General features: G+C 37.9%; 1 protein-coding gene across 7 annotated transcripts in view; it reads right to left on the reverse strand.

The window, feature by feature from the left end:
• ANKRD28 (ankyrin repeat domain 28) overlaps positions 1-21,377 on the reverse strand; it is a 216,253-nt gene that overhangs the window by 153,172 nt on the left and 41,704 nt on the right. The window contains exon 1 of one of the 7 annotated variants that reach the window (XM_084986536.1): positions 6,723-6,789. The exons of the other annotated variants lie outside the window; for them this stretch is intronic. Coding sequence (XP_084842662.1) covers positions 6,723-6,740 — 18 coding nt within the window. The 5' untranslated portion in view covers positions 6,741-6,789. Of the gene's footprint in view, positions 1-6,722; positions 6,790-21,377 lie in introns of those variants that run through there. 7 annotated transcript variants of the gene reach the window in all.

Here is a 21,377-nt window from a genome sequence, read left to right on the forward strand (position 1 = left end):
GACCTTATTTTATCAACTCCAACTCCTTTCTTACATCACTTTTAGTCCTCACTGCTGTCTCCATTCCTCTTATTCAGCCTTCAGAAAACTTCTCTGTTTCCCTAACAAGCTACTACTCCATTTTTTACTTGTTTCTTCCGTACTGCAGCCAAACTTCATGGTCAACCACCACTCAACTGATATTACGCTAAAGTCCTCAATGATAACAGACTGCAAATCTTCAGTTTTCTCAACTACTCTACAGTACCGGACACCAATAATATTTACTAAACTTTCTTGTTACTTTCAAAAAGTGTTCATCTATTTTTCTAAACCTTTTTCAGTCCCTTTCATTTGGCTTTGTTTCCATCTCTTATACTTAAGTATCTTGCCTCTCAGACCACTTTTCTTCCTCCTGGTCTACAATCTCCTCTGGGACAATCCCATCTATTTCTATAATATGAGCTATCACTTATGTGATACTTCCAAGTCTTTATTTCCAACCCTAATCTCCAGAAACAACTTCCGAATGCTCAATGGGCCCCTTTACCTGCATGTTCCATTATCTCAGATTCAAGGTGTGTCAAAATTCAGCTTACCATCTGTAGTCTACTTCCCCAAAGGATTTTTTCTGAAATTGCCAGGCTGGTTAATAGCAATGACACTATCATATACAGAGTGCCCCAGAACACACAAAGAATTATCTAAAAGCCTTCCCTTACTTTATCTCCCACTTTGAGTCAGTTGCCAAGTTCCAGACATTCTACCTAAAATCTTCCTAAGCTCTCTTCACCCACAGTGACCTAGTGCAGACCCACTTCAGTCCCCACCTGAGTTATCAAAACTCCCTCCAAAATGGTCTCTCAACTCTTGGGTCTCCTTTCTCCAGTTCTGTAGCAGACATAGGTTCTTTCCCAAGAAGCCCTTGCATTAGGGAGTGCATCTGGTCCAGATACACAGGAGACCCAGGACTGGCCACATGTTTGTTAGTTCAGGAATGAACAATCTAAGCAGACATTTCCTGCCAAGAATACCATGAAAAATACTCTCTCTTTTCCTTTAGGGACTGTAAGGAAATGTAAGCTAACCTGCCTGTAGGAAAAAAAAAAAAAAAAAAAAAAAAAAGGACAGAGCTTTAAAGAGGATGAGGAATGACAGAGACTCCACTGTCACCAAGTCCTGGATGGAGCTCTGCCTGACGATCCCTAGAGCCCAAAAAATCAAGTTCCTCTTGCATTCAGTTGGGATTTCTGACATTTGTACCTAAGAGTCCTGATTAACAATTTTCTATACCACCAGTTACTTCTCTAAATCATAAATAAAATACCTGCTTTTAGTCAACTAAATTTTACTAAAGTATACAACATTGAAGACACCCACCACTACCTTGTCTGTAAATTTCAAAAATATAAACATACTTGTTATAATTCAAGTAACACCACAAAATTTCATACAGCTGTGTCACTGTATATGCTGTTCTCTCTGCCTAGAATGCTCTCTTCCTACCTGCTTAGCCACAAAATATATAGCAGGGTTGCATAAACTAAGGCTGGAAAATTCAGACAAGGGCCAATTCATGAAGGGTCTTGAATGCCATATTAAAGTATATACATTTAATTGCAAAATGGTGGGGAGACCACTAAAAAACTTTAAGTCAAAGACGGACATAATCTGGAGTTCCCATCATGGCTCAGCAGAAACAAATCTGACGAGCATTCATGAGGATGCAGGTTCGATCCCTGGCCTTGCTCAGTGGGCTAAGGATCCGGCATTGCCTTGAGCTGTGGTGTAGGTTGCAGACACAGCTTGAATCTGGCGTTGTTGTGGCTATGGTATAGTCCAGCAGCTACAGCCCTGATTTGACCCCTAGCCTGGGAACCTCCATGTACCGTGGGTGCAGCCCTAAAAAGACAAAAAAAAAAAAAAAGAGGTACATAACCAAATTTGTATCTGAAGAGGTCTCACTGTGGATGTAGTGAGAAGGATGACCTAAAAACAAGGTGATACTAAAGACAAAGAAAACAGTGGTAGGCCACTACAATAGTCTAGGCCAGAGACCGCAAAGAATGGTGACAGGAATAAATCAAGACTCTTCTGGGGGAAAAAATTTTGCCAACTGCTGTCAGTAGCACTGATAAATCTTCCAAAGTTTTTAAACTAACATTCTGACTTGCAAGAACACAGACATACAGAAGTAATGTGAAGCCTATAAAAATTTACCTATCAAGATTTTACTGAAGGAGCGTTGATAACAAAACATTAAAAACAACCTGTTAAATAACAAAATGATTTAATATATAAAATATATCATACAATGTAACTGAAAGATACTTAGAAACCAAATTTTCTATTTTTATTTTTATTTTTTTTATTTTTAGGGCCACGTCTGTGGCACATGGAAGTTCCCAGGCTAGGGGTGAATCTGGAACTACAGCTGCTGGCCTACACCACAGACCACGGCAACATTGAAACCTTAACCCACTGAGCAGGGCCAGGGATTGAAGTGGCATCCTCATGGATACTAGTCGGTTTTGTTACTGCTGAGCCCCAACAAGAACGCCAGAAACCAAATTTCTTAAATGAGACAATACTCATAAAAATGTTAAGTGGAACACACCACTACACACATTATGGTTTAAATAATGAAGATTAGATGGATTTTTTTTTTTAAGCAACAATAGAATTTAGATCAGTGGCAGGATTATGGATAATTTGTTCTTTCCTTCAAATGATGACATATTTGTTTTCTTCTGAGTATCATTACTCCTTAGTCGTGATTTGCTAAACTCAGTCACTGTTTTACAGGTAAAGAAAAATAAATCCTAGAGGGGTTAAATAACAAAAGTTCACATTCCAGTAAGTAATAAAAGTTGGGGGTCAAAACCCGAACACTGTCTAGGTGAAGGCTTGCTGTTAAGAAGCAAACCTTGAAGGCAAAGCCACTTACCCACAGCTCAGGAGAACCTGCACCGCTGTGCACTGAGTGCAGACGGAGGCTCTAGAGACTCAAAGCTGGCCTCAAGATCCACACCACAAAAGCAGCAAAATGCTAGTGAAGACCAGACTACAAGAAGGGGTAATTTAAATGCTTGTTTTTATAACTTTATTTTTTTGATAGAAACAAATACTACAATTTATCCCCTCTTCATGATTACAGGCATTATGTAACTTTATTTTTATATAAAAAAAATCTTTTGGGAGTTCCCGTTGTGGTGCAGTGGAAACGAACCCAACTAGTAACCATGAGAGTGTGGGTTCCATCCCTGGCCTCACTCAATCTGGCACTGCCGTGAGCTGTGGTGTAGATTGCAGATGCAGCTCAGATCCCACATTGCTGTGGCTGTGGTATAAGCTGGCAGCTGTAGCTCCAATTGGATCCCTAGCCTGGGAACTTCCATATGCCACAGGTGTGGCCCTAAAAAGTAAAAAAAAAGAAAAGAAAAACACAACAACCTCTCAAAGAACAGAAAAGGAAATAGTAATGACAGACTAGACTAGAGAAAGAAGACCTCAGAGGAAGGTGTTTGAAGAAACCAATGTTCTGGTGTCTATACTTACTTGGTTTTTTAAAATATAAGAATGGGAGTTCCTGTCATGGCTCAGTGGTTATTGAATACGACTAGGAACCATGAGGTTTTGGGTTCAATCCCTGGCCTTGCTCTGTGGGTTAAGGATTCAGCATTACCCTGAGCTGTGGTGTAGGTCGCAGACACGGCTCGGATCCTGAGTTGCTGTGGCTGTGGTGTAGGCCAGCAGCTACAGCTCCAATTGGACCCCTAGCCTGAGAACCTCCATAGGCTGTGGGTGGTAACTTTTCTCTAAAAAGACAAAAAAAATAAAATAAAATAAAATTACAAGAATGCTTTATAACACGAAATTATTATTTCCTTGGAGGGAAATCTCCACAAGCTTGTTACAATCCCAAATAAACTCTATGGACCTAAGTATTTAAGCAGGATAACAATCAAAGTCATTTGATAACTAACAAGATAATTTGAATATTTATGAAATGAAAAGCTTTAATAAAAGAAGTTTAGATGGCTATTAGATAGGAGAAAAAGACAAAATGATCAAGGACAATTTAAAGCCTGAGCTATCTGAATTTTTTTAACATTACAAATTTGGAAACTGTTTTATTTAGATGCTATTTTTTTTTTTTTGTCTTTTTTTTGTTGTTGTTGTTGTTGTTGTTGCTATTTCTTGGGCCACTCCCACGGCATATGGAGGTTCCCGGGCTAGGGGTCCAATCGGAGCTGTAGCCACCGGCCTACGCCAGAGCCACAGCAACGCAGGATCCGAGCCGCGTCTGCAACCTACACCACAGCTCACGGCAACGCCGGATCGTTAACCCACTGAACAAGGGCAGGGACCGAACCCGCAACCTCATGGTTCCTAGTCGGATTCGTTAACCACTGTGCCACGACGGGAACTCCTAGATGCTATTTAAATTACAGCATCACTTAAAAAATCAAAATATCCAAAATGTTTCTAAAATGGCAGACTGAAGATTACATTAGAACATCTAGTCAGGTATATATAGCTCTTAACCATTTCATACACAGACACATCTTTTCTAAAAAATTAAACTGCACGTTAGATTACAAATGATGATTACGTTTTGCTAGTTTTAATCTGCCTATCTATATGACGAACTGTGTTATTGGTCTTAATTTCACTGTTCTTCATGAGGAATTTTAAAATGATTCCTTAACATCAATTTAGAAAATTTGCAGAAATCAATGCAAAAGCACCATCCAGTGGTAAAAGAGGAAAATTACAACTTTTATGTGGATCATATAGCAAAACAGTTAAATTTAACTCTAGTTTCCAACACACATTACCAGGAAAGAAAAAATAAATGGAATAAATTATAACGATGGTGTCTGCCATTTTCTACCGTTTTCCAAATCAAATTTTATCCCTTCTCTGTTAAGTTTGACAATTTTTCCTTTTTCTGACTTGCCCGTTACCCAAATGCTTGAATGAGTTAAAAAAGAGTATTTTGGAGTTCCCATCGTGGCTCAGTGGTTAACGAATCTGACTGGGAACCATGAGGTTGTGGGTTTAATCCCTGGCCTTGCTCAGTGGGTTAAGGATCTGGCGTTGCCATGAACTGTGGTGTAGGTTGCAGATACGGCTCGGATCCCTCGCTGCTGTGGCTCTGGCGTACGCCAGAGGCTACAGCTCTGATTCGACCCCTAGCCTGGGAAGCTCCATATGCCGCGGGTGCAGCCCTAGGAAAAAAAAAAAAAAAAAGTATTTCAAGACTCACATTTACTCAAAGCCTTTACTGAGCCAGGTTAGGAAACAGTTTATAAAGAACAGAAATAAAGTGTGTGAGGGGTAAATTTCCAATGGAATTCTAGTTAATGAAGGCAATCCAGCTATCAATGAGAGGCATTCCATATTTCTTTTTTTTGGTCTTTTTAGGGCCTCATCTTCGACAAATTGAACTTCCCAGGTTAAGGGTCGAATTAGAGCTAAAGCCACCGGCCTACACCACAGCCACAGCAACACTGGATCTGAGCTGCATCTGCAACCTGCACCACAGCTCATGGCAACACTGGATCCTTAACCCACCAATCAAGGCCAGGGATTGAACCGGAGTCCTGATGGACACTAGTGGGGTTCATTAACCACTGAGCCATGACAGGCACGTCCTCATTTTTGTTTTTTAAGTGATAATTTCGTAAATAACCCTGAAAGGTCAGATAAAGATTCACAACTTGTTAATTCATAAAGAATTCCTAATACTTAAAGAGAATATGAATATTTAATGTGATTGAAATTATTCTAATTGAAAGAACACAGCCTAAAAATGCTTTCCCAATAATCTGCTCTCCCTTCTACCAGAATATAGATGGATAGAATTTTTCAGCTTCCAATATAAAAGCTTTCTGATCACTCTATTCTTTTAAAAAAAAGTTTAACTAAGAACAAATAACAACTTGATAAGAGTGATTTTTCTGTTTTGAAACATCATTGCATTAAGTCTACTTAATATCATATGATATTACTGTTTGGAACATAAACCATTTAACAAAAAGTATAGCAGGCTGTAGCTTGGTAATGGTAAAGAAGTCAATTACTGAAAGTTTCCTCCTTTCTACACAATCTTTCAATGTTTGAATTTCAAGTAAGAAGCCTAACAAGCAATACCAATGATACTAAACTAGCTTATACTGTCTTCACTAGTACCTTCAGTCTACCATCTCCAGAATTTCTAGCTACTTTCACTAACAATGCAGGTGTCACTCTCAAAAGTGAGGGTCCCAGGGATGACTGAGTGGCTGACATGTCTACAGGATGCACCACAAACCCGAAACACAGAGGGTAAGTTCGGAGCAAGAGATGCACCAGCTGGATGAGAGAAGAAGGAATACATCCAGTACTGTGTTAGCATTTCAGGATAAAATAAAACTAAATGCAGTACCATTATTTTCAGCTATTTAATATTCTTTTCTCCAAGCTACAACATAGATCTTATTAGATTAAGCCTCCTGCACTCAAACTCCATTGGAATTAAGTAAGCTGCTAAACTAAATTTTCCATGAATACAGGGCCCACCAGACTTATAAACAAAATGCCCACAACACAGGATTTGGGCTGACACTACGTATTTATCCACATACACTTATGTATAAAAGCAAGTTTAAGTTATGAGGAGATGTAAACAGCAACAAACTAACAAACTGCAAGAGCTGTCTCTACTACTGCAGAGAGACTAGGGGAAAATAACCTACCATAACAGGAATTCCCATACCATTTCCTTTGGTGAAAGCAGTAGTGGTATTGTTTCAATTCCAATCTCAGGCCTGTAGCAGAAAACAAATATCAAAAGCCAAAAATATGCTGACCCCAGATACGAAGGGCTATGTTATAAAAATAACTAGTACCTTGAATTATTAGATAATATTAAAAAAAATCTTACTAATTCAGAACTTAGTTTTACCCTCGCTATCAAGAAAGAAAATTCTTAATGTGTGTGACAAAACAAAGTTTTTTAAATACATGAACCGGTTTTTGTTGGATCTCTAAAGAGACTCAAAAAGTGAGGTTAGATTCTTGGAATTGCTAACAACAAAACATTCCCATTGATTAAAAAACAACAACAACAAAAGGGAGTTCCCATTGTGGCTCAGTGGTAACAAATCCGACTAGTATCCACAAGATGCAGGTTCAATACCTGGCCTCACCCAGTTGGTTAAGGATACAGCATTGCCTTGAGCTGCAGTATAGGTCAGCAGCTGCAGCTCCAATTCAACCCCTAGCCTGGGAACTTCCATATGTTGTGTGTGCAGCCCTAAAAAGACAAAACAAAAACAAAAACACTATCCAAATATATTTGCTGTAACATTTATTAAATAATTACTTCATGGGAGACTTGTGGCTGCCTGAAGGGAGGGGGAGGGAGTGGGAGGGATCGGGAGCTTGGGCTTATATCAGACACAACTTAGAATAGATTTACGAGGAGATTCTGCTGAATAGCATTGAGAACTTCGTGTAGATACTCATGTTGCAACAGAAGAAAGGCTGGGGGAAAAACGTAATGTATACATGTAAGGATAACCTGACCCCCTTGCTGTACAGTGGGAAAATAAAAAAAAATTAATAAAAAAATAATAAAAAAAAGAGTATAACAGAAAAAAAAAATTACTTCATGGGATATCTAAGAAACTGTCTATAAAGTATAAAACAGTCAATCCACATAATTTCTAATTTAAAACATGTTCAGATTAGAAATACATAAGTATTTCTATTATTTTCTATATATATATGTGTGTGTGTGTACATATATTTGTATATATATGCATATATATATGTATGTGTGTATATATATACTTTAAAAAAATCTGTGCTAATGTTATACTGTTCAGTAACTTCCTTCTTTCCTGTCCTCCACTTAACAATGTGGACCTTGCCTATGCTCTTATTAGGGACCCTTTATTAGGTCCCTTCATAACACTTTCAATGATTATATAATCTTACATTCAAAGGTAATATCTTATTATATTTAACCAATGTCCTAAAAACTAAACATTTGGGCTGCTTGTCTTTTTTTTTCTTTTTTTTGCGGGGGGGCACACCCGTGGCATATGGAGGTTCCCAGGCTAAGGGTCGAATTGGAACTGTAGCCCCTGGCCTATGCTAGAGCCACAGCAATGCGGGATCTGAGCCATGTCTGCGACCTACACCACAGCTCACAGCAATAGATTGAACCAGCATTTTCATGGTTCCTAGTCGGATTCGTTAACCACTGAACCATGATGGGAACTCCCTGCTTCTCTTTTTTTACTCTTGTATAATAATTTTCCCAGGCTCATATCCCAACAGTTATTTTTAATGAAATGGCTTGTCTTCAAATAAAATTAGGCCTAAAATATTCTAGAGCTTTAATTCTCAGACTAATTCAATGACTTGGATCTAATATCAGAATTTAATCCTCCGTATGAAAGTACACTGTCAAGCACATTTCCTATTATTCTGAAAGAATCAACAGTTTTTAATCATTACTGTCACAGTGACTATTGCTATGTTCTACCATGCCTTTCCAGTATGTTAGAAGACAACAGAAACCATTCTAACCATTTTGGCGGAAGAATTGTAGCTACAGATCTAAACATATTAACACCTGTTATTTCTCATTTTGTCAAAACTCTATGAACAAATTAACCTTGTCAAAAAAAATATTCAACATGCATTACTTTTACTACGTCTTCCACCACATTAATGTAACAGATACAGTAATATTATTAATTTGCCATTTGGTGGCAGCATGGCAGTAAACACACAAAAATAGGTAAATTTCTTGAGTATAGCTCTCTATGGTATTATTTATAATCAATTCAAAGGTTGTCTTCTCCAAGTCCCATATTTTAAACAAGAGTTTCAAATGAAAAATGGTGTTTTACAGGTTTTAATAGTTGTATTTTAATCTTATGTTAACAGTCAAGATCAAAATAGTATCATAAGCAAATTCCTGATTAATATTAATAGACTTCTGTTACTATAGCATTTACCAATACAATTCAATTGGGCATCTTTTGATGCTTATCAAGCAACAAGTGATTACAATAACTTTCATTTGTATTAACTAATATTTACATCTTGGGTTAAAAGTAACTTTTTTTTAACTCTAATCAAATCCTCCTACCCTAGCCTCCTATCCCCATGAACATTTATTCAATAATCACTTGTTAATAACTTCATATGTGCTAAGTACAAGGAATACGGAAGTGAACAAGAGAAATGATTTCTGAGTTCATGAAGCTTACACAGAATCTCTCATGCATTCCTTTTCTCAGACTTGTAAAATGGAGTCTAAATATTACGCAAATATATATGATACAAAAAGTTTCCAACTACATATGATAATTTACAATAAAAAACACTACACAAAAAATTAGAGTAAGGAAATGCAACAGTTTAATTTTTTGTATTATAACTGCCTTAATGGCTTCCTTACCTTTTGAAATAATAAGTCATCTCAAAAGGGAAAATGTTTGGTGTCTGTAACTTAGGACTCTGTTTACTCAACCTGCAAGATGCTAAGTGACTGAAGTAATTTGGTTATATCAAACTGAACAAGGTATATAAAGTATCTTTTCACATAAAATTATCACACCATAAAATATGTCAAAACCTTGTAAGTTAATAACTTATTTGGAGAATTCACTGCCAAACTGTTTTATAATCCAAGACAAAAAGAAGCAGCAGATTCAAAGTGAGGCTAAATGGTCCAATAATGGCAGATTAACCATAGAGTTCAACACCTCTGAATACTGTAAGCACCCTGTCCTCCACAGCACAGCACCTTCTCTATGACAGGGCCGTATTCCACTCACATCATATGCATAAACATATCTCATACTCAGATATTGTCAGCAGAAGAGAATTTTCATTTTTGTTTTGTTTTTCTGCTTCTGCCCCAAGTAGATACAAGACACTACGGTTAAAAATTAACATCAGTTCAACCCAATACCAATTACTCGTTTTTTTCCACAGTAGCCTGGGGAGAGCCTGAGGGTCAGAGTATAATACCAATTATTAACTCCCTTGAGTTATCCCCCTCAAAATGCCAATCTTCTAATAAGGGAGAAAGATAAGTAAAAAGTAAACTGCAAAGCAATCTGCACAAGCAAAGTGCAATCAGTGCTGTGATAGAAGCTCAAACGTGTGTGTGTGTGTGTGTGTAACAGAGAGAGAAAAAGAGAGAGAAATGTACATACATAAGTGCATTAAGAACCACAAGACACACTAGCCAATGAATGATATCAGGAAAAGTAGAAGCCACCTGGAAAATAAAATTAAATAGGACTCCTTTGCTAAGTGATGGCTATACTGAGCTGTATGTGTTTAAAGAAATATAAGAGTACTGGGGAAACTAATGACTGATCTCTCTCAGAGACGGGAAGCAGGTCTATTCAATACCATACTAGAGTTCCTAGCCACTGCAACAGGACCATAAGAAGAAATAAAAGGCACTTGAAAAGAAAGAAATAAAACTGCCCGTATTAGCAGCCATCATGATTGTCTCCACAGGAAATCCCATGAACATGTCCAAAAAAAGTTTCCAGAACTAAGAAGTTTAGCAAAGTCATAGAACACAATTATATTTCTGCATATAATTCTACCAATAATTCTATCTCTGGTTCTACAAATGAACTAGAAATTAAAAAATTTCTAAAGCAGTAAGTACCATTTATAATAGCACCCCCAAATTTGAAAGACCAATGTATAATTTAACAAGCATGTGCAGAATACAGAATTCATATTCTGTATTCACATACCTAAAACTATAAAATACTGATAAAGGAAAACAAAGACCTAAATAAATGAAGAAAGATAAGGCATTTATGTACTAGATGACATTATTCTTAAGATGTCAATTTTTCCTCATTTAATATACATTCAATGCAATCCCAAAGTCCCAGTGTTATTTGTAGAAATCAATAAGCAGATTCAAAAACTTATTTGGAAAGGCAATGGAACTTGAACAATTTACTTATTATTTATTTACTGTCTTCACCTGCGGCATGTGGAGGTTCCTGGGCCAGGAATCAAACCTGAGCCACGGCAATGACAATGTCAAATCCTTAACCACTGGACCATCAGGGAACTCTCCCCCCAAATTTTTTAAACAGAATGAAGTTGGAGGGGGTCACACTAGCAGAAAGCTCCAATAATCAAAGACAGTACAACACTGGACAAAGGATACATGGATCTGATGGAACGGAATGGAAGAGTATAATTCATATACAGGGTTAGTCGACTTTTACAAAGATGCAAAAGTCAGTTCAACAGAAAAATATTGAAAAAACTCATCTTTCCAAAAAATGGTCTAGAACTAGATAATCAATTTGTGAAAACAACACCTTATACCTCTACCTAATACTACACAGAATTAACTCAATGGATCACAGACCTAAATGTATAAACATTAAAATTTCTAGAAAAAAATATAGGAGGGAATCTTTGTGAGTCTGGTGAAGGCAAAGATTTCTTAGAGATGATATCAAAAGTACAATCCATATATAAAAATACTTATTTACCAATATTCATCAAAATGAAGATCTGAAAGATATCACTAAAATAATGAAAATACAGGAGGAGTTCCCTAGTAGTTAAGGATTTGACTGAGATGCTCGGGCAGGGGCTGGATGCTGAGACTCAGGCTCTGGAGGTCAGTTCCAGGAAGAGGACTAGGGTTGGTGATGTGTAGATAGCCTGAGGGATCTAAGGAGTGGAGCAACAAGGGATAGGAAGTGGAGTGCCACAGCCAAGGGAACCCAGGAGGAGGTCTGAGCCTGCAGAAAAAGCAAGGTGCCATTGTTGGGGAGCGCAAGAGGAGGAGAGGCAGACTGCCACAAGAATATCTTCCTCTACACACATGCGGACTCTTGGAGGACAGGGCTATGGGTGGCAAGGCACCTCTTGTGTGGGCTATGGGGCGCCTATTGTATCAGCTAAGCGTGACGGGGTGCTTCTTGTGTGGTCTACAAGCAGCGGGGGCAAACCACTGCAGTTATCTCTGACTCCAGAGGTAGTCATGGCCCACCACCACTAGGGGTCCAAGAACAGGCATCACCTGTGGCCCCAGGCACCTCAGAGGTCAGCAAAGAGGAGGTTACCTCAACTGAGAACCACTTGTTGTTGCTCTCACTCCCCTGGGAACACACACACACACACACACACACACACACACACACACACACCCCTGCTGCTGCCACTGCCAAATGCTCCAGGTGCCACATAAACACACACACACACACACACACACACCCTGCTGCTGCCACTGCCAAATGCTCCAGGTGCCACATAAACCCACCTGAGGCTCACTCTCACTTCCCCAGAGCCCTGCAACTAACAGCAGCCTGTACTACATTCTCTTGGGTCCTTATCACTATCAAAGGTCCAGCAACCAGCCACTGGCTACTAGCCCTGCCTACTGCCTCCATCTCCCTAGAAGCATACGGCCTGCACACACTGAGGAGAGAGAAAGCAAGCACCCAAACCATCATGCCAAAAGTAAATAGTAAGCCTTCACAAATACCCAGGGCACTCTCACATATAAATAATCCTCCGCGATTACAGTAGTTGGTTTCCCAAAATTCAAAGAATAAGAAAAATATAAGCAAAATAAGAAGCTCAGGAACCAATCCCAATTAAAAGAAAAAGAGAATTCACCTGAAAGAGTAAACAATGAAACAGACCTCTGCAGCTGAACGGACACAGAGCTCAAAAAGGAGATAGTGAAAATACTAAAGGAATTAAGGGTGAATATGAAGGAATTAAGAGCAGGTATGAACAGTAAGGCAGATTACTTTAGAAAGGAACTAGAAAATACAAGGGTCAAGAAAAATTAGAAAATTCATTTGCAGAGACAAAAGCTGAGTTAAAGGTACTGAAGAACAGAGCAGAGGAACGAATTAGTGACTTAATATATTTGAAGAAATTATGGCTAAAATCTTTGCAAATCTTAAAGGAAAGATATCAAGATAAAGGAAGCATAGAGGGCCCCAAGCAAGCTGAACCCAAACAGGCCCAAAACAAGACATATTACAATAAAAATGGCAAAATTAAAGATAAAGTGAGGATTCCAAAGGCAGCAAGAGAAAAACAAAGCATTAATTATAAGGGAACCCCTGTAAGTCTAGCAGCTGATTTCTCTACAGAAACACTACAGGCCAGAAAAGAGTGGCAAGATATGTTCAAAGTTCTAAAAGGAAAAAATTGCAGCCTAAAATACACTACCCAGCAAGAATATCATTTAAAAGAGAAGGTGAAATAAAGAATTTCTCCAACAAACAAAAACTAAAAGACTACAGCAATACTAAACCCATTCTAAAAGAAATACTGAGAGGGCCCCTCTAAATAAAAAAGAAGTAAGAAGAAATAGGGTGAAGGAAGTCACAACTGGAAAATAATTAAATAAACCAGTATACAGAACTAAAAAGAGAAAAAAAAAAAAAAAAAAAAAAACAACAACCCTATTGTAAAAGCAACAATAAACACAAGGAACAGCAAAAGGATAAACACAAAGATTTTAAAAAAGGACATCAAAACAAAACTTGGGGAAAGACTAGAAAAAATCTAGACTCTTTTTTTCTAGAATGTGTTTGAGCCTATACGGCTGTCAGGCTGAAGCAAGCAGATATAGGAAGGGGTTAACATACTTGAAAAAACAGAACCACCACAAATCAAAACCAAACAATATATTCACAAAAACTAAAAAGAAGAGGACACAAGCATAAAATAAAAGGAAATCACCAAAAAAAAAAAAAAAAAAAAAAAGGAAAGGAAAGAAAGGAACAAAGGAGAAACATAGAATCAACTGAAAAACAATATTTCAAATGGCAATAAATATTTATGAATGACTACCTTAAATATCAATGGACTGAATGCTCCAATCAAAAGACAAAGAGTGGTTAATGAATCCGACTAGGAACCATGAGGTTGTGGGTTCGATCCCTGCTCTTGCTCAGTGAGTTAATGATCTGGCACTGCCATGAGCTGTGGTGTAGGTTGCAGACGCAGCTCGGATCCTGCGTTGCTGTGGCTCTGGCATAGGCTGGCGGCTACAGCTCCGACTAGACCCCTAGCCTGGGAACCTCCATATGCTGTGGGAGTGGCCCAAGAAATGGCAGAAAGACAAAAAAAAAAAAAAAAAAAAAAAAAAAAAAAAAAAAGAGCAGCAGCCTGGAAAACAAACAAACAAACAAACAAGAGCCTACAATATGTTGCCTATAAGAAACTCACCTTAGAGCAAAGGACACATATACATTAAAAGTGAGAAGATGGAAAAAGATATTTCATGTGGATGGAAAAGACAAGAAAGCAGGAGTTGCAATATTCGTAATCAGACAAAATAGACATTGAAGCAAAAGCCATAGAAGAAGACAAGGGAGTTCCAGTCATGGCTCAGTGGAAACAAATCTGACTAGCATCCATGAGGATGCAGGTTGGATACCTGGCCTTGCTCAGTGGGTTAAGGATCTGGCGTTGCCTTGAGCTGTGATTGCAGGTCGCAGATGCGGCTTGGATCCCACATCGCTATGGCTATGGCATAAGCTGGGGGCTACAATTCTGATTTGACCCCTAGCCTGGGAGCCTCCATATGCAACGGGTGTGGCCCTAAAAAGAATAAAACAAAACAAAAAAAAAAAAAGACAAAGACACTATTTAATGATAAAAGGATCCATTCAAGAAGAGGATATTATACTCATCAACATATATGCCCCCAATACAGGAGCACCCAAATACATACAATAAATACTCACAGACATAAAAGGAGAAATACATGGGAATACAACCACAGTAAGACACTTTAACAACCCACTCACATTAATGGACAGATCCTCTAGACAGAAAATCCGTAAGGCAAGAGAGATCCTAAATGAAATAATAGAAAAGTTAGACTTAAGTGACATTTTCAGGACATTAAATTAGAAACAATCAGAATATACATTCTTTTCAAGTGCACATGGAATATTCTTAAGGATTGAACACATACTGGGACTCAACAAATTTAAGAGTCCAGAAATTATTTCAAATATCTTCTCTGATCACAATGGCATGAAACTAGAAATCAACCACAGGAAAAGAAATGAGGAAAAAACTGATTACATGGAGACTAAACAACATGCTATTTAAGAACCAATGGGTCAATGAGAAAATCAAAAGGGAAATTTAAAAATATCTCGAGACAAATGATAATGAAAATACAACCATTCAAAATCTATGGGATGCTGCAAAAGCAGTGCTTAGAGGTTAAATTCATAGCAATACAGGCCTTCCTTAGCAAAGAAGAAAAATCTCAAGTCGAAAACTTAACCTACCAGCAATAAGAATTAAAGAAGAACAAATAAAACCCAAAGTCAGCAAAAGGAAGGAAATCATAAAAGATCAGAGAGGAAATCAATAAAATAGAGATTCAAAATCAATGAAACAAAGAACTGGTTCTTTGAAAGGGTAAACAAAATTAACAAACCTCTGGCCAGACTCACCAAGAAGAGGAGAGAAAGATCTCAAGTAAACAACGTAAGAATGAAAAAGGAGAAATCTCAACAGATACTGCAGAAACAAAAAACTGTAAGAGAATACTATGAACAATTACATGCCAACAACTTTCTGGAGACATACAGCCCACCAAAACAGAATCAAGAAGAAATAGATCAACTGAAACAGATCAACAATTACTAGAAATGAAATTGAATATGTCATAATAATACTACCTACCTAAAAAATCCAGAACCATATGGCTTCACAGGTGAATGCTACCAAACATACAAAGAAGAACTTATACCTGTCTTTTTAAAATTTTTCCAAGAGGTTCAAGTAGAGGGAACACTCCCAAGGACATTCTATGCAGCCACCATCACCCTAATACCAAAACTAGACAAAGATATTACCAAAAAAGAACATTACGAGTTCCCATGATGGCTCGGCAGTTAATGGACTCAACTAGTATCCATGAGGATGTGGGTTCGATCCCTGGCCTCACTCAGTGGGGTTAAGGATCCAGCCTTGACATGAGCTGTGGTGTAGGTCGCAGATGTGGCTCAGATCCCACACTGCTTTGGCTCTGGCATAGGCCAGGGGCTGCAGATCCGATTGGACCACTAGCCTGGAATCTCCATATGCTGCAGGTACAGCCCTAAAAAAGACAAAAAGACCAAAAAACAAACAAACAAAAAAAGTATAAGCCATTATATTTGATGAATACAGACACAAAAATTCTCAACAAAATTTTAGCTCACCAAGTCCAACAACATATAAAAAAAGATCATACACCACAACCAAGTGGGATTTATCCCAAGTTCACAAGGATGGTTCAACATACACAAATCAATCAACCCTATACACCACATTAACCAAAGAAATGTCAAATACCACATGATCATCTCAATAGATGCAGAAAAAGCATTTGACAAAAATCCAACATCCATTCATGATAAAAACTCTTACCAAAGTGAGTACTGAGGGAACATAACATAATAAAAGCCATTTATGACAAAGCCATAGCAAATATACTACTCAACGGAGAAAAGCTGAAAGCCTTCCCGGTAAAATCTGGAACACGACAAGGATGCCCACTCTCACCACTTTTAGTCAACATAGTATTGTTAAGTCCTAGCCACAGCCATCAGACAAACGAAAGAAGTAAAAGGTACCCAAACTGGAAGAGAAGAGGTAAAACTGTGACTCTATGCAGATTACATGATACTATGTATATAGAAAACCCTAATGACTTCACACAAAAATTATTCAAACTGATCAATGAATTCAGCAAAGTAACAGTAGACAACATTAACATTCAGAAATTGGTTGCATTTCTGTATACTAACAATGAAATACTAGAAAAGAAATATAAAAATATAATACCTTTTAAAATCACACCCCCAAAAATTAAATACCTAGGAATAAACCTGACCAAGGAGGTGGAACATTTATATGCTGAGAACTATAGAACATTAATCAAGGAAATGAAAGAGAAGTCAAGGAAATGAAAAGATATCTCATGCTCCTGGATTGGAAGAATTAACATCATGAAAAAGACCATACCACCCAAAGCAATCTACAGATTCAATGCAATCCCTATCAAATTACCCATGACCCATGACATTTTCCTCAAAACTAGAACAATCCAAAAATTTATATGGAACCATGAAGGACCCAGAATTGCCAAAGCAATCCTGAGGTACAAAAACCAAAAGAGGCATAACCATCCCAGACTTGAGACAATATTACAAAGCTATAATAATCAGGAAAGACATACAGACCAATAGAACAGAACAGAGAATTCAGAAATAAACCCAGATACCCATGGTCAGTTAATCTTTGACAAAGGAGGCAAGAACATAAAATGGGAAAAAAATCTCTTCAGCAAGTGGTGCTGGGAAAACTGAACAGTTGCATGTAAATAAATGAAACTAGAACACACCCTCACACCATGCAAATAAACTCAGAATGGCTTGAAGACTTAAAATAAACATAAGACACAACACCATAAATCTCCTAAAAGAGAACATAGGCAAAACATTCTCTGACATCAACCTTACAAATATTTTCTTAGGTCAGTCTCCCAAAGCAATAGAAATAAAAACAAAAGTAAACCAATGGGGAGTTCCTGTCATGGCTCACTGGATACGAATCTGACTAGCATCCATGAAGATGCAGGTTCAAACCCTGACCTCACTCAGTGGGTTAAGGATCCAGCATTGCCGTGAGCTGTGGTGTAGGTTGCAGACACAGCACATATCTGGGGTTGAGATAGCTGTGGCATAGGCCAAGAGCTATAGCTCTGATTCGACCCCTTGCCTGGGAACCTCCATATGCTGCAGGTGGAGACACACAGACATACACAAAGTAAACCAATGGACCTAATCAAACGTACCAGCTTTTGAACAGCAAAGGAAACAAACAAACAAACAAAAACAAACCAAAAAACAAAACAACAAAAAAAACTCCAAAGAGTCAACCTTCGGAATGTGAGAAAATAGTTGCAAAGGATGCAACCAACAAGGGCTTAATCTCCAAAATATACAAACAACTCATACACCTCAATAGGAAAAAAACACAAACAGCCCAACTGAAAAACGGGCAGAAGACCTGAATAGACATTTCTCCAAAGAAGACAAACAGATGGCCAACAGGCCCATGAAAAAAAATGCTCAACACCACTAATTATTAGAGAAATGCAAACCAAAACTACGAGATACCACTTCACACCAGTCAGAATGGCCATCATTAGTAAGTCTATAAAAATACTGGAGAATGTGTGGAGAAAAGAGTACCCTCCTTCACTGTTCGTGGGAATGTAAACTGGTACAACCACTATGGAAAACAGTATGGAGGTACTTCGAAAACTAAATATAGAACTACCATAGGATCCAGCAATCCCACTCCTGGGCATATATCCAGACCAAATTTTCATTGAAAAAGATACATGCCACCCCTATGATTTTTGCAGCACTACTCAAAATAGCCAAGACACGGAAACAACTTAAATGTCCATCAATAGATGAATGGATTAAGAAGATGTGGTACGTATATACTATGGAATACTACTCAGCCATAAAAAGAACAGAATAATGCCATTTGCAGTAACATGGATGGAACTAGAGACACTCATACTAAGTGAGGTAAGTCAAAAAGAGAAAGACAATACCATATGAAATCACTTATATCTGGAACCTAATATAAGGCACAAATGAACCTATCTACAGAAAAGAAAGAAACTCATGGACACAGAGAACAGACCTGTGGTTGCCAATGGGGAGGGAGTGGGATGTACTGGGAATTTGGGGTTAGCAGGTGCAAACTCTAGCATTTGGACTGGAGAAGTAATGAGAGCCTGCTGTATACCACAGGGAACTTTATCTAATCACCTGTGATGGATGGAATATGATGGAGGATAATGCGAGAAAAAGAGTGTGTGTTGGGGGGGGGTCACTCTGCTGTACAGCAGAAACTGACAGAACATTATAAATCAAGTACAATAAAAAAATCTGAAAAACAAAAAATAATAAATAATATAGAAATCCTATTAACTCAGTAATAGGTTAAGTCCAACCTTTTAAATGGGCAAAAGATGTAAACAATTTGACATTTCACCGAAGAAGATATATAGACATGAAAATAGGTAGACATTAATCATTAGAAAAATGCAAAATAAAACACAATGAGATAGCATTACACCCCTACTAGGATGACTTAAAAAAAAAACTAACAATACCAAATGCTAGAGAAGATGCTGAGCAATTAGAACTCTCACACATTACTGGTAGGAGTGCAAACTGGTACAACTACTTCGGAAAACAATTTGGCAATTGCTTATAGTTATACATACAATTAATGTGGAACCTATAAACAATCATACTCAGGTATTAATCCAATAAAATGTAAATTTATCCTAATAAAATCTGTACATGAATGTTTATACTGACTTTATTCATAATCTCCAAAACCTGGAAATAATCCAAACATTCCTCAAAGGGAGAATGAATAAAGGAACTGTGGTAAATCCATATAACAGCACTCAACTCAGTAATAAAAAAGGAACCAGTCAATGACTAAACACACTAATGGCATGCACAAATCTTAAACAGACTGTGCTAAATGAAAGGTCACATACCAAATGATTCTATTACGACATTCTACAAAAAGCAAAACCCTAAAGATGGGAATGAGATTAAGTTGTTAGCAGCTAGGGATGAATACAAAGGGGCAGAGAAGAATTTTTAGGGATGATGGAAATGTTCTGCTTCTTGATTGTGGTAGTCATCACATGGCTGTATGCATTTGTTAAAATTCACAAAACTGTATATGAAAAAGGGTAAATTTTTACTATATCTAAATTATACCTTAACAAAAATAAAGCTATAAAAATACTAGAAGACGACACACAACAGCTTTAAAAAAAAAAACCTCGTAATAGGGAAAACACAAAAATTTAGAAGACAGAAATTCACAAATTTAAACATTTTAAACTATTAAATTTCTGCATTAAAAAAATATATATATAACCAAAAAGTGAAGCAAATGTTGCAACTTAGGGGGGAAAAAACAGAATCCATTATAAAAATAGGCGAAGATTGGAAACAATTCATAAAAGGAAAGGAATGTTTCAAACATAAAGAGATGCTCAACCTCATAAAAGAAATTCAAGCTACAAGGGTGTATTACTGCTCATCTCAAACTGGCAAAGATCAGTAAGTCTAAAACTGTATAGCCAGAGTGAATGAAGTATTAACATAATTGCTGTGAGAAAGCAATTTGTCAATATCTAGCAAAACCATGAACAAATATTTGATTAACACGGAAATACATTTCCAGGGTATATTTTCTTTTCCTTTTCTTTCTTTCTTTCTTTTTTTTTTTTTTCTTTTTTGCTTTTTAGGGCTGCACCTGTGGCATGTAAAAGTTCTCAGGCTAGGGGTCTAATCGGACTTAACAGCTGCCACCTTACACCACAGCAACGATGGATTCTTAACCCACTGAGCGAGGCCAGGGATCGAACCCGCAACCTCATGGTTCCTAGTTGGATTCCGTTCTGCTGCGCCACGACGGGAACTCCATCCAGGGTATGTTTTCAAGTGAAAAAAAGCAAGTTATGTTATATACCTCTATAGTCTGATACCTTTTGTGTAAGAAAGAGCCAACTAAAGAATGTCTACAAGGACTGTTACTATAGCTGCTAACTTTAAACACACCCTGAAAGGAGTTCAAGGTGGAGGTCAGGAATGAAGCAGTCTGTGCTCTAGGAAAACTGGCAGAACAGACCTTCAGATAGATAGGTATTTTTGTTAGGGAACACTGACTGAAAATGGCCAGGCATGATAACGGCTGCTTGCCTGAGTTGTCTTACAGTGGGAGGCCCAGACAGGAAACATGGTGCTGCTCTAAAAACTAACCAGGAGAATTTGGAAAGAGCCAGTAGGAGGGAGGAGATGACCAACCTCCCAGAATCCTCGGCACTGGAATCCATCTTGGCTGAGAGGTGCACATACCACCAAGAACCGTAAGACCAAATACAGACCTAGCAAGACCAAATACAGACCTAACAAGACAACTGGCCAGAGACAACCCAGAAACTAATAACCCCATTCCAATAAAACCTGAGACTTCAAGGCACATGGCAGAGCAGGTCTCCTTGGTTCCCTTACCCTGCTGCTCTCAATCTGGGAGCCCGTTCCCAATAAAGACTTTTGCTTTGTCAGCTGTGTCTTCTCAGACAATTCATTTCTGAGTGTTAGACAAGAACCCATTTTCAAACCCTGGAAGGGGTCTCCCTTCCTGCAACATTTTCAGGAGAAAATTTCATGAACCCTCAATTTTCACATCTTCCCATCCTGAGAAAAACACTAAAACCATTAAGATACCTGCTCTTTCTGACT

The sequence above is a fragment of the Sus scrofa genome, chromosome 13 (genome assembly GCF_054392235.1).
Source record: "Sus scrofa isolate SSC_HxYL_T2T_F1_AM1 chromosome 13, Sscrofa_HxYL_maternal_Yorkshire_Landrace_v2.0, whole genome shotgun sequence".
Classification (NCBI taxonomy): Eukaryota; Metazoa; Chordata; class Mammalia; order Artiodactyla; family Suidae; genus Sus; species Sus scrofa.